General features: G+C 38.3%; 1 protein-coding gene across 41 annotated transcripts in view; it reads left to right on the forward strand.

Annotated features, from left to right (window-relative positions):
- Positions 1-1132: 1132 nt before the first annotated feature.
- Positions 1133-13201, forward strand: part of PHF3 (PHD finger protein 3) — a 77182-nt gene continuing 65113 nt past the window's right edge. For 27 of the 41 annotated variants that reach the window (XR_004957768.1, XR_004957770.1, XR_004957771.1 and 24 more), the window contains exon 1: positions 12936-13049. Coding sequence is in view for 5 of the 41 variants with exons in the window: in XM_036249088.1 (XP_036104981.1) it covers positions 2396-2397; positions 12781-13049 (271 nt within the window). In the remaining 36 variants the exon portion in view is untranslated. Of the gene's footprint in view, positions 1451-2289; positions 2398-10364; positions 10418-12780; positions 13050-13201 lie in introns of those variants that run through there. The other 14 variants (XM_036249090.1, XM_036249091.1, XM_036249101.1 and 11 more) reach the window with 12 other exon arrangements.

Raw genomic sequence — 13201 nt, forward strand, 5'->3', positions numbered from 1 at the left:
GCACTGTGTTGGTTCCTGCAGACAGCAGACACAATTCCTGTCCTTAAGGCACTCATTTTGGTCAGGGTGATGACTAGCAACAGTTACCTCACAGCGCTTATTAAGGGCTGAGATAGGGGTCAGCCCAAGCTGCTGTTGGAAGTTCATGACCTAGACCAGTGGTTTTTCAACATTTTAGTGTCAGGACCCTTACACACTTAAAAATTACTGAGGGACTCCCAAGAGCTTTTGTTTATATGGGTTGGTTATATTTATTGACATTTATCCTCTTAGAAATTAAACCTAAGGAAAACAAAAACAAAAAAATAACATTCATTGTTATCACACATATTTATTTTGAAAAATACATTTTCCTAAAATTTAATTTAAAAAAGGTTGGCATTGTTTTAAATTTTTGCAAATTTCTTCAATGTGCGGCTTAGAAGATGGCTGAATTCTCACATTTGCTTCTGCATTTTAATCGGTTGCTACATATAGCTTTGGTTTAAAGAGATTAAGAAAATTTGACCTTATACATCTGTAATAGCAAATAATTGAAGATCCTCTGAGAGGTCTTGGGGATCTCTCGGGGGATCCTCTGGCCACACTTGGAGAATTGCTGACTTAACCCCAGAAATGTTTCTTGGAGGAGGCAACTTGAGTCCTGAAGTAGACCAGCTATTGATGGAGGAGGTAGCTAATGATGGGACTTCTGTGCAGAGCCCGCAGGGATTCTTGGGCAAGGGGCTTAACCACTCCAACCTCCTCTACCATTCTTGAACACATACACAAATGATGAAGAGTACCGGGGGTGCAGATCTGCCCATCAATATTGCATTAACTATGAAGCCCTCCTGCTTATTAAAACTCAGAAAAATAGACCATCTATCTCCCTCTCCCCTTCCGTCTGCACGCGAGGTGAAAGCTATAATAAGCCCGCGGGCGGCGTCGGGTCGCATAGAAGCCAAGGAATGGCGCGGAAACGCGGTGCAGGGCGTCCGCCCCCCTGCCGCGGAGGCGCGGCGCGGGAGGGCCCGGCGGAGGCACGGCGCGGGAGGGCCCACAGCGCGCAGGCGCGGCGGCGGCTTGGGCCGCGGCCCCGGAACGGTAAACAGAGGGGTCACGTGACGCAAGCTCGGCTTTTACCCCGGCGCCGCCGCCGCACGCCGATGGCTGTGGGGTCTCGCACCGCCACACAGTCCCCACGAGGCGAGCGACCCTCGGGCTCTGGGCGGTGGCGGCTGCAACGAGGACAAGGAGGGCGGCGCGGAAACCAGGAAGGTGTCGTCAGCAGCAGCCGTCCGACCCCGTGAGGAAAAGAGGCTGTGGCAGCGACGCCGACGTCCTGCGCGTACCCCCTCTCCACGGCACCCACCGGGCCCCCTCCTTCTCCTCCTCCTCCTCCTCTTCGGCGGCAGCGGCCACCATCTTCCTCTTGCTGCCAGTGGTAGCGCTCGTCTGGCGGAGCTGGGTGAGTTGCGGCTCTGGCCGCGGCCAGGGAGACGGGCAATCCTCCCCTCCCCCACCCCTTCCACACGCGCGACGCCTCGGCTGCTCTCCCCGCCCCTCCCGCGGCGGACACTCCGCGCCTTTCTCCGGCGCGGCGGGGAAATCTCCTTTCTGGCTTCTTGCGCAACGTCCTCGGCCTACCAGGGCCGCGCCTCTGCCGCCCGGGACCGTTTGGACCGCGGGCTGGGGAGGGAGCCGTGGCGGGGAGGTCGCCTGGCGGAGGGTCGGGACCGCGGTCTGTCCCCCACTCCTGCTCCCGGGCCCTCGGGGGTGAGTGTGCCCCATCGCCGCCGCGAGGGCGCGCAGGCCTGGAGGCAAGGCCGGCCCTGCAGGCACGGCGGGCCTTGCTGGGAAGGCCCGGCCTGCAGGCCCCCCGCCCCGGCCCTTCTGGCCTCTTCCCTCCAAGGGAACCCCGGCATCGAGCTTTGGGCCCTGGATCCAGGTAGCCGGGACTGGCCTTCGCTGCGAGGCTGAGTCCGGTTCCCGCTTTTGGAGATGGGGAGTGGGCGCTCCATCCATCCATCTCCTGTCGCGCGCTTTTGTGCTCGGGACCCAAACTGTCGACGCCTTTTGCCTAGGCTGAATGGAGAAGCCTAGGATATGGCCTTCCGATAATACGTGTAATTTACTGAACCACTTGTCGGTGTGTGCGTGTTAATGGTGCTAAAAACTAATCACCTGACACGGAGCAGGGGTGGGGACGAGGGAGAAAGGGAGAGAATGTTGGAACCGCGCACAGTCCTGTCCCCCTCTTTCTCCCTGCAGTGTATTGCCTGGTCCGATTGTTTTTTCCTATCTTAGGGTGGGAAATGCCATTTCCTAGAGACTTATGATTCGAGGTAATATGAGTGTGATTTTGAGTACTATTCAGGAATCATTCGCAGAACATGATCATGGATAGTCATTAATGTAAGTGGCAACAATGCTTTAATATCTACCTAGCCCTAATTAATCTTTACGTGTAGAGATGCTTAATTTACAGTGAAACATAGATAATTGAGTCTTCCCCAGATAACTTTACCACCTTATTTTAAGACCCCCCCCCCCCCAAAAGAGAGAAAGTACTTGGGAGTACTTCAGTAGTACGTTCTATTGGTTACTATTTTGGGGGTAGAACTTATATTCCTTTTTTCCATACTGGTTGTTTGAGATCTTCCAAAATTATGCCTCCATTACTCATTCATTTCCTACCATTTTTCGATTCTTGAATGAAGTGTTTGGGGTTGTGGAAATGTTTGTGGATGTGTGTTTGTAGTAAGGAAAGAGACATGAGTCAGAGCTAGCATTCTTTTATTCTTTTATTTTTAAATTTTTATCTTCATTCCAGAGCACGAAAGATGCTGTGTACAGATTGTAATTTAGCATAAGTACTTTTTAACATTCACTACCACGTAGACCTTTTCTTAATTTATTGTTTTTTATTCCCAGTTCTTCTGTTTACTGGCCGTATATTAATTAATTTCCTCCATCATCATCATCATCATCATCATCATCATTACTGTTTTTAACTGCATACTCCATTTCCCCATGATAGTAACAGAATTTAAGGGGGGACTTTTAGGAATTATTGTTGTTCTGTGTAAGCCACACACTATTCATTTGGTTCCTTAGCAGCAGAAAGTTGGCCACTTTTTAAGGACGCCGAAATACAACCTTAGATTTTGAGCTTTTTTTGATAGCTGCACTGATTTGTCAAAAGGATAAAAAATGAGTTAGTGATAGGACTAGCTTTCCCATTCCTTGCATGCTTTATAGGTCCATTTATTGATGAGCATGAACATGTAATTTATTATACTGCTTTTGCATCCTTTGGGAGGATAGTAAACTTCCTTATTTATCACACTGAATTACTTAATGCATTCCATGCTGTTTGGATAGATCTCAGTTAACTTTAGCTGATCCTGTAATATACTCATCTGTTGCATATTCAGATATCTCAAATCTAAGAGAAGGAATCTGTAAATATAGGTGAAAAACACCTTTAGTCAAATGCAAATTCCAGGATAGAAAAATTGAAAGGAATTTGTCTTTACAGTAATTACTTAAAACCATACTATTAAAATTTAAATTGTATTTAATAGAATCAAGAAAGGTTAATAATCTTTATCTATATAATAGTTTATTAATAAAACTATTGATTAAAATTGGAAGGCAGCAAGTGACGATTTGGATTAATGCAAAATTATCTTTAAGAGTTTAGATTTTTACTTTGTATGGCTTATCCTTGGGAAAAAACTGGTGAATGTAAATTATGTATACAGTTCTGTTTTGGGGGTACCAAAATATAGATAATTGTTATCTTCCTTGACATGGTAATATGGCATTGGCCTTTTTGGTACATTTTGCTTTTTTAAGTGCACTGTTTTTTCTTCAGAAAGATTTCTCCTGAAATTATTTTTGCTTAATGTTTGTCTGGAGATAAGATCTTTTCTAATTTTAGGGATAATGAGTTTTATTGATTAGCATCTCAGGTTTGTGGATTACCTACCCTTAACTATTTCAGGGAGTTCAGGGTTCTTGGAGTGCTGTTTTCTAAATATTTTCATTCATCCACATTTCAATAATTCTGACAAATTAGTTGCTGGACTTCTTTTCTTAAACTCTGTTTCTATTTTATTTCTTCTTGGAGCACCCTCTGAGAATTCTGGAGTATCTTTTCAAAAGCATAGACATTTTATTTTTTAATTACAAAATTGACTTGGCAAATTGTTACACATTTATGATACTGTTGCATTTTTTTAGAACAGTGAAAAAAAATTTTTTTTTAATTGTTGCCCTTTGATTACACAGGGAAAGATACTGAGAGTGTTGATTTGATTCAAAATATTGAGACCCAGGTGCCGTTTGTGTTCTCAAGGAACATAGTCTGGATCTAGAAACAAGATGTAAAGAAATGAGGTGTTAAATCGTTATTAGAGTTAAAAGCTATTATATGAGGAGTTGCCTAATTCCTGTGCATTGTGTATTTAATTTAGATTATCTTTTCATGGTCAGGGGATTTAAATTTTTATGATCATTTCAATAATGAAGAGGGCATGAAGAGAAATAGTTAAGTAAAAACTTCAAAATATTACACAGAAGTTTGAATTTCTTAGCACAATCTAACTTTATTAGACAATCTAAATTTATTAGACAGTTTTGCATGGCATAAGTAGATTGTATAGAAAGACGAAACTAGAGTTTTAATTCCTTCATAATTTGTGTGAGCTGACCACATGAAAACATTCTAAAATTGTAGAGTGAAAATAAATTGCAAAGTTTGTAGTTGATAATTTGTGAAATGTTTATACACATTGAGAATAGCTGTTTTATTTTTTATGTGTAGGGAGGGGCTAAGTGCATATTATGTAGTTTATTTTGGAAGAAGAGTATATCATTTTGTTTCCAATATTTTTTAAGATTTTGATAATTTTAACCTATGATAATATTAACAACATAAAAATTATTATGTGTTATGCAGCTAGAGTGCATAAAGTACAGTAGTTTAAAAGTGTAGACTTTGGAGTAATACTGCCTGGGTTCTGATTTGGGTATACTGGGTATGTGACCTTAGGGAAGTTATGTAATGGTCAGGTCTCAGGTTGTTCATCTGTAAAATAGAAATAATGATTGCATTTACCTGACAGGGTTGTTGTAAGGAACTAATGAGATATAGTGCATAGGGCCTGGCACATAGTACATGTTAAGTACATCTTAGTTTGAACTGTTATTACCTAGGCCATAGTTTTAGTGATAAGCTGCTTCCACTGTTTTCGTGGTTAATCCAAACTGCTAATGCTTCCCATAATGTCAGTAGGATAGATTGTAAACTTTGAAGTTAACTCTCTCTTGGTACTGTTGGTGTAATTCTGCTTTTGGGAATTTCAACTTGCACTTGATAGTTCCTTTTCTAGGGTCTTAGGTCTGCTTTGGTATTAGTAAGGCAGACCTTGGATTTTTATATGTTTTTTTAACCTGATAATTTCAGAAAGAAAGTTACTATTTTGGCTTTTTCTTATAAAGTCTTGTTAGTAGATTCTAACCAATGAAACTGGACCAGAATTTAAAATGGGTGTGTAGAGCAGGTGATTAGGTGGTATTACTTTGTGGAATTGTGTCATATCACATACCTTAATCATTTAATGATTTTCCTTGATTCTACACTGGAAGGATAACCCATTATTCCTTTTATATGTTACCATATCATGTTAGTTAAGAACTGATTTCTGTGTGAGAGTGGATTTGAGTCCCAGCTTATTTACTCTGTAATATTGGGTGTAACTTTGCTAAGCTTTAGCTGCTCTCTCACAAATTGAGAATGTAATAGTACCTTCCTAATTGTGTGGTTGTGAAGATTAAATGACATTATGCACTTAAGTTTAGCACAGTGCCTGACACATAACATTCAATGAATTTAACTTTATAAAGAGATAACATAGGGTAGTGTTAAATGCATTGACTCTGGAATGAAATTCTGGGTTCAGATTTCATCTCCACCACTTACTGTATCAAATAATTTAATCTCTCTGATCCCAATATAATTTTTTTTTGTATAATTGGGATTATAATACAGCATTGGTGTGAGGATTACATTAATAAATGTAGAGCAGAGTTTCTTAATCTCGGCACTGTTTTTTTGTGTGGATAATTCTTTGTTGTGGGGCTTTCTTAGTGCATTGTAGTATATTTACTACATGCCAGCATATCCTCTCTAGTTACAGTAACCAAAAATGTCTTTATACAATTCTGTGCATTGTGTACTTAATTTAGATTATTTTTTAATAGGGGATTTAAGTTTTATGATCATTTGTATAATGAAGAGGTGATGAAGAGAAATAGTTAAGTAAAAGCTTCAAAATATGCACAGAGCTTTTTTTTTTTTTAATCCTCACCCAAGGACATTTTTCCATTTTTTGTTCAGGTAGAGTGGGAGGGAGAGAGAGGAAGAGAGAGAGAGAGAAACATCGATGTGAAAGGGACACATCGAGTGTCTGCCACCTGCATGACCAGCAAGGGCTGAGGACAAACTGCAACCGAGGTATGCGCTCTTAGCGGGAACCAAACCCGGGTCTCTCTGGACTGCAGGCCGATGCTCTAACTGCTGAGCGGAACCAGCCAGGGCTTGCACAGAGGTTTTAATCTCTTAGCACAATCTAACTTTATTAGACAGTTTTGCGGTGCATAGTACATTGTACAGATTGGCCGAATGTCCTCTGGAGGGGCATAATCACCTCTGATTAAAAAACTACTGATGTAAAGTGTGCAGAACAGTTTCTGGCATAAAGTTAGAATGCATTAAGTTTTACATTTTGTAATCTTCAGTAGTAGTGGTATTTTTCTCCTTCTCCTCCTATTCCTACTACTACTTACTGCCTATTAAAAATTTGTTCATTGTGAGCATGCCTAATTAATAGATGGCTTAATTTAAACTGGTGTAGAGGCTGGGAGGGCACCAAGCAGTTGTTTCATTCCCAGGGCCTTTGTTTTGCATTTATAGGTCTTTGCCTGGGTTGCTGTTTCTCTTATGCATGATCATTTTCTTATTTCAGGTTTTGGCTCACATGTTTCCCTATTAGCAGGTCCTTCAATTTTCAATTACCATCATACACAGAATGCCCTCTTTACCCACCTCCCCATCACTATTACCAAGTTTAGTTTTTCTTCCTAGATTTTATAATCTTCTGATATGTATTTGTCTTGTCATCCGCATACACACATGACTTTAGACTACATGAGACATCTTCCTAATATGATAACGTGTTAGGGTCTTCGATTGCTTTAGCGATTTAATTTTATGTTTATACGTACTATATTTTAAAAGGAGATATAAGATATACAGTTTTATTTCGAAGATGTTTTTGAAAAGTTGAGCCACTGAATTTTAATTTACTCTGAAGTTAAAGGGGATCTTTGTGGAAGTGTGTTTTTTTGTTGGTGCTTTCAAAATCTTTTTGAATTCTGATCATACATGAAACACTTAGAACACATGTATGCTAGTTTCATTAGTGTAAACTAAATTTGGCTCAAGTATATTTCTCAGAGATGAAACAAGTATTTTATTTATTTTATTTTATTTTTTTGATACGGGCCCCTAGCAGGAACTGAACCCGGGACTCTCTGGTTCGCAGGCTGACGCTCCAAACGCTGAACCAAACTGGCCAGGGTGAAACAAGCATTTGAAAGTGGGAACTCTCTCTGGACTCAGATTAAATTTTATTCAAGAATCTTAGTACTACTACTTAAGTCTTTCTAAATGGCCCATTAGTATCAACCTTGGCCATTTATAATTAGAACATGCTATTCTGTTTGCCTGAGTATCTTCTGGACCTTTAGGAGCCTGCTCACACATCACCTGCTTAACTTTTCTTGGTCTCATGATTTTCACTTTTCTCTATGATACTATCTGCAACCCTTCACTATAATACTTTCATATTTTGTTGTGATATTTACTTGTTGTATGTCTGTCCTCTGTTTTGGATTGTGAGTTAACCTTGAGTTTGAGACTGGGATTTGTTTCACTGGTACCTGTGATGCTTAATAAATATATTATGAATAAATGAATAATGTTGAATTAAGCAGATTGTCCAGTTTTCTGATTTAACTGGATACATTTTATTGTCTGTAAACATGAAGTGTGACCGTGAACTCAGAAATAATTTCTGATTCTAGCATATATGTACTGGTTTAATTGGATATGTACATATCACTAGCCCCTTAAAATACACCCTAGCTAGACTTATGTTTTAATTATTAAATTTATAATCCCAAATATAAGGAAGTATATAAGTAAAATTTCAATGTAAGAAATAGAAATTTGTTTAAATCAAGCAGTCTGTTTATTACTAGTCTGTTTAGTTGAGTAACTGACTTTTTCTTAATTAGAACTGATTATCTATTTACATTACTAGGTATCTCTGGGCATTATATTTTAGATAATGTTTATTTTTTAAAAAGATTAATTTTGGAATAATTTTAGATTTATGGAAAAGTTGCAAACATACTGTAGAATTCCTGTATATCCTTTATTGATTCCTTTATTGTTATATCTGACATAATGCTAGTGCCTTTATCAGAACTAGAGATTAACACTGGTACATCACTATTAGCTAAATTCCAGACCATATTCTGATTTTACTAGTTTTTCAACTACTGTCCTTTTTCTGTTTCATATTGAGTTAATATTTCTACAATTGGCTAATAATTTGTTTTCCAATTAAGCATGGTGTTTATTTTTGATACTGAGCACTTGATATCTGAAACTGATTTTTTAAAATAAATTGCTTTATACCACCATTAAATGTTACTTTCAAGATAGTCTTGTGGGATGGCTATGTACTTTCATTTTTACATTCTTCTTTTGGAATTGCCCCCAGAGCCATTTGGAACCACTTATGAAAAATCATTCCTACTAATTTGTAACAATTTTACAAAATACTAGTCTTGTTATGTGTCCTGTAGAAATTGGCTTCTTTATTTTTTTATTTATTTATTTTTTTTATCCTCACCCGAGGACATTTTTCCATTTTTTGTACAGACAGAGTGGGAGGGAGAGAGAGGAAAAGAGAGAGAGGGAATCATCGATGTGAAAGGGACACATCGAGTGGTTGCCACCTGCACGACCAACCAGGGCCGGGGACAAACTGCAACCGAGGTATGTGCCCTTAGCGGGAACCGAACCCGGGTCTCTCCGGACCGCAGGCGGATGCTCTAACCGCTGAGCCAAACTGGCCAGGGCGTAGAAATTGGCTTCTTTAGACCCATAGGTTTAAGTTGCTTTATAGGTACTCTGTCCTGTCTTGGGAAGATTCCCAGTCTTATAGGTCTAGTAAAGGTGTTTTACACAATGGTAGCTACTTAATGTTTGTTGAATGAAGGTATTGTTAAAGAAATGTAGCTTTGTTACATCAATCTTTCTCAGTGTTTGACCATGGGAGCCCTTTTTTCTGATATGCTTATTTAAGTCCAGGAAAGCACACTTTATCGTACTAGTTTTGGCAAAAAAAAAAAAAAAGTATTGGAAAATTTTGGTTCACCCATCTTATTTACAATATGCTTTACTACTTTTCTTAATTGATCTTTAAAGACTAAATATTGTCTAGTTTTGAGATTTATTAATATGCCATAGGCTCTAAAGATACTTTCTAGTAAAGGAGTTTTGGGATTGTTCACTAATAGCAGTGTAATGGAAGAAAAAATATTGCTCATCTAGATCTCTATTTTGAATGGGCTGGTGTTTCTTATAGCTTTGTGATTTCAAGCTGTGTGACCTTAATTAATTTCTGATTGTTCTGAATGTCCCCACCACTTGAAAGCACACACAGTATTTGGGGCAATAAAAAGGTTGACCTCAGGTGAAGTTTGTAGAATTTACCAGAAACATGATGTTATGGCAATGAATGCATTTTCAGGAGTTGAACCATACCATTTTTAGAAGGAGTATTAACCATTATTTTCTAGAGCTGAAATTGTCTTTTATTTCCTTTTTGATTTTTTTCTGAGGAAAAAAAAAGATTACTAATTTGGATATAGCTCTGAAGAGGAATAGTTTTGGCCTTTTGGAAACTTTGGATTCCAGCACATTTGGTGATACAAATTTGTTGGTCTACGTAATTTGTAAAGATTTAGTAAATTTTTGGAAATTATTTTTAATTACTAGAAATTTATTATACTAAAAGTTCTTTGGAACCTGAAAACAGTGGGAGTGTTGGTGATGTATAATAATTGAGCCTTTCTTAGGTACTGAGCTGAGATAGTTTTAGGGAATTAAAACTTTTTTCCTCAGCATTGTAAGCTACAATTTTTTCCTAATGTTTTAGAGAATGCATGTAAAATAACCAGGTCATCAAATAGTAAACATTTTATTTCATTGCTTTATTGTTTTAATGTAATTATATTGTAGAATTTGAGAAGAGATATTGACATCCTTCCACTTAGAAGAAGATTAATTAATGTGAGAGAGCATTTTATTTCCTTTTTAAAATACAGTTACAACAAACTACATACATTTAAAATGAACAGCTTGATGAATTTGGGTGGATATATATACTTATGAAACTCCTACCACAATCAAGATTTAGAATAGTTTCATTATATATTTCAAAGTATCCTCCTATTTCTTTGCAGTCCATCCCTCTCTTGTTCAAGGCCCCAGGCAACCACTGATTTGTTTGAAAAGTAGGAAAAATAGTTTTAAAGAAGAGTCTTTAGCCCTGGCCATTGTGGATTACTTAGTAGGTTGGGCGTTGTACTGTGCACTGAAAGGTTGCTGGTTCTATTGCCAGTCTGGGCACATGCCCAGGTTGTGGGCTCGTTCTCCAGTAGGGGACCTGAAGGAGGCAGCTGATTGATGTTATGCTCTCACATCCATGTTTCTTCTCCCTTCTACTCTCTCTGAAAATCAGTAAACTATTCTTTTTTTCTTTTTTTTTAATTCTCACCTGAGGACATTTTTCCATTTTTTGTTCAGATAGAGTGGGAAGGAGAGGGAGAGGGAGAGGGAGAGGGAGAGAGAGAGAGAGAGAGAGAGAGAGGAAGAGGGAGAGAGAGAGAGAGAGAGAGAGAGAGAGAGAAACATCGATGTGAAAGGAACACATCGAGTGGCTCCCTCCCACACTACCCAAGCAGGGCCGGGGACAAACTGCAACCGAAGTACGTGCCCTTAGCGGGAACCGAACCCTGGTCTCTCTGGACCAGAGGCTGACGCTCTAACTGCTGAGCTAAACCGGCCAGGGCAGTAAACTATTCTTAAAAGAAAAAAAGAAGAGCCTTTGATGAGTCAAATTTCATTAGTTTCTAGCTCCATAGTTCTATGTATAAGGATTGTGGCTCTGGGCTGAGGAACCTTAAAACCTGAGTCTTTTTATTTTTTTTATCCTCACCCGAGGACACTTTTACATTCATCCTCAGATAGAGTGGGAGGGAAAGAGGGGCGAAGAGAGAGAGAAACAGCAATGTGAGAGAGACACATCTACTTGTTGGCACCCACACAACGGGGCCGGGGACAAACTGCAACCGAGGTACGTGCCCTTAGCACGAACCGAACCCAGGACTTTCTGGTCTGCGGGCTGACGCTTTAACCACTGAGCAAAACTGGCCAGGGCTCTCTGTTTGAATCTTGACTCTGTTTTGTGACTTTGGGGAAGACATTTAAATTATTTAAATGCATTTTGCTCTTAAAGCAATAGTCTATTTATTATTCTGATTGGGAATAAATTAACTAAAGGTAGATAAAATGTTTAGCAGCATATAATATATACCCAGTAAATTGTGGAGTATCTTTGAACTTTCTCTCCCCTCATTTTTATAGGGAAAAGGACAAACTCGTCAAGGACAGTTTGAGGAAGTTTTGGTAGATTTTGGGCTAATCTAAAAAACCTTGGAATTTTGCTTAATTAGTGAAATTTTCTAGCTAACTGAATTTTACTAGATTTTTTGTTGACTCCCTTGCCCCCCAGAATACATCGTTCCAGTTTTCTCTGAAACTAATACTGAATAATTTAACTTTTTATAATTGAGGCTCTTGTAGAGTACAAGATAACTTTTGTTCAGTGATACTATGTAGGTACATTTCAAATAGGAGACTAGCTTGATATCTGTATGGGCTTCACATAACTCACTAAAATAAATTTAAGTCTCTGATATGTTGTTGTATTTTCATTTATCTCATTTTATCGTAAAAGGGGGTTTCCCCCAGTGTGTGTATGTATATATTTGTGCCTACGTGTGTGTAGTTTTTTGAGTTTTGATTTGTTGGGTTTAGTTAATAGTTTTTTTGCAACCCCCACAAAATAACGTTTTTCTCTATATTACCATTCTTGAAATACTTTGTAAATAAAACAAAGCTATTTTGTAGTTTTAATATGTATGGGACAATAAATGATTTGATTTTAGCTATTTTATATGGACTTACTTTAAAACCAGTGTCTGATTCTTAATTTATGGAAAGATTATGGTAAAAAAAAAAACATGATTTTTTTATGGTTTAAGCCTTGCAGTTCTTTCAAATGTGTCAAATGAATGGAGTATGTACGTAGTGTTTTTGTTTTTTGTTGTTTTTTTCCCCCTAAAAATAATGAGTAAACATTTAATAGGGTTTCTGGTAAAATGATGTTCTACATGCATGATGAAGAAACATTATTTAGTAACAATTCATTCTACATGTCCAAATGTATACTGAAAACAGTAAGGATTTTTTTAAACAATTCAGAAATACTAAGTGTGTTCTTAGACTCAAAACTATTAAAATAATTTGGTTTTAGGTGATTATCAATTGGTAGCTTTATTTCTTATGGTATTTTTTTTGTCTTTCTATAGGGTTGAAAGACACACAGAAGTCTTCATGGATATAGTTGATACATTTAATCATTTAATTCCTACTGAACACTTAGATGATGCCCTATTTCTAGGATCCAACCTGGAGAATGAAGTCTGTGAGGATTTTAGTACAAGTCAAAATGTCTTAGAGGACTCGCTGAAGAACATGCTCAGCGATAAGGATCCTATGCTAGGATCTGCAAGTAACCAGTTCTGTTTGCCTGTTTTGGATAGCAATGATCCCAATTTCCAGATGCCTTGTTCAACAGGTAATTCTTAACTTTTTTTTTTTTTTTTAGTCTGCAATTTAAAATAAAGAGAATTTTTAGCAGCATTTTTTTTTTCTTTTTCTTTTTTTTTTTTGATGAGGGTAGTGAGTTTAGGGTTCTTTCCTTTGAATTTAGATATTCTAGGCATCAGA

The sequence above is a fragment of the Molossus molossus genome, unplaced genomic scaffold, assembly GCF_014108415.1.
Source record: "Molossus molossus isolate mMolMol1 unplaced genomic scaffold, mMolMol1.p scaffold_m16_p_8, whole genome shotgun sequence".
NCBI classification, from domain to species: Eukaryota; Metazoa; Chordata; class Mammalia; order Chiroptera; family Molossidae; genus Molossus; species Molossus molossus.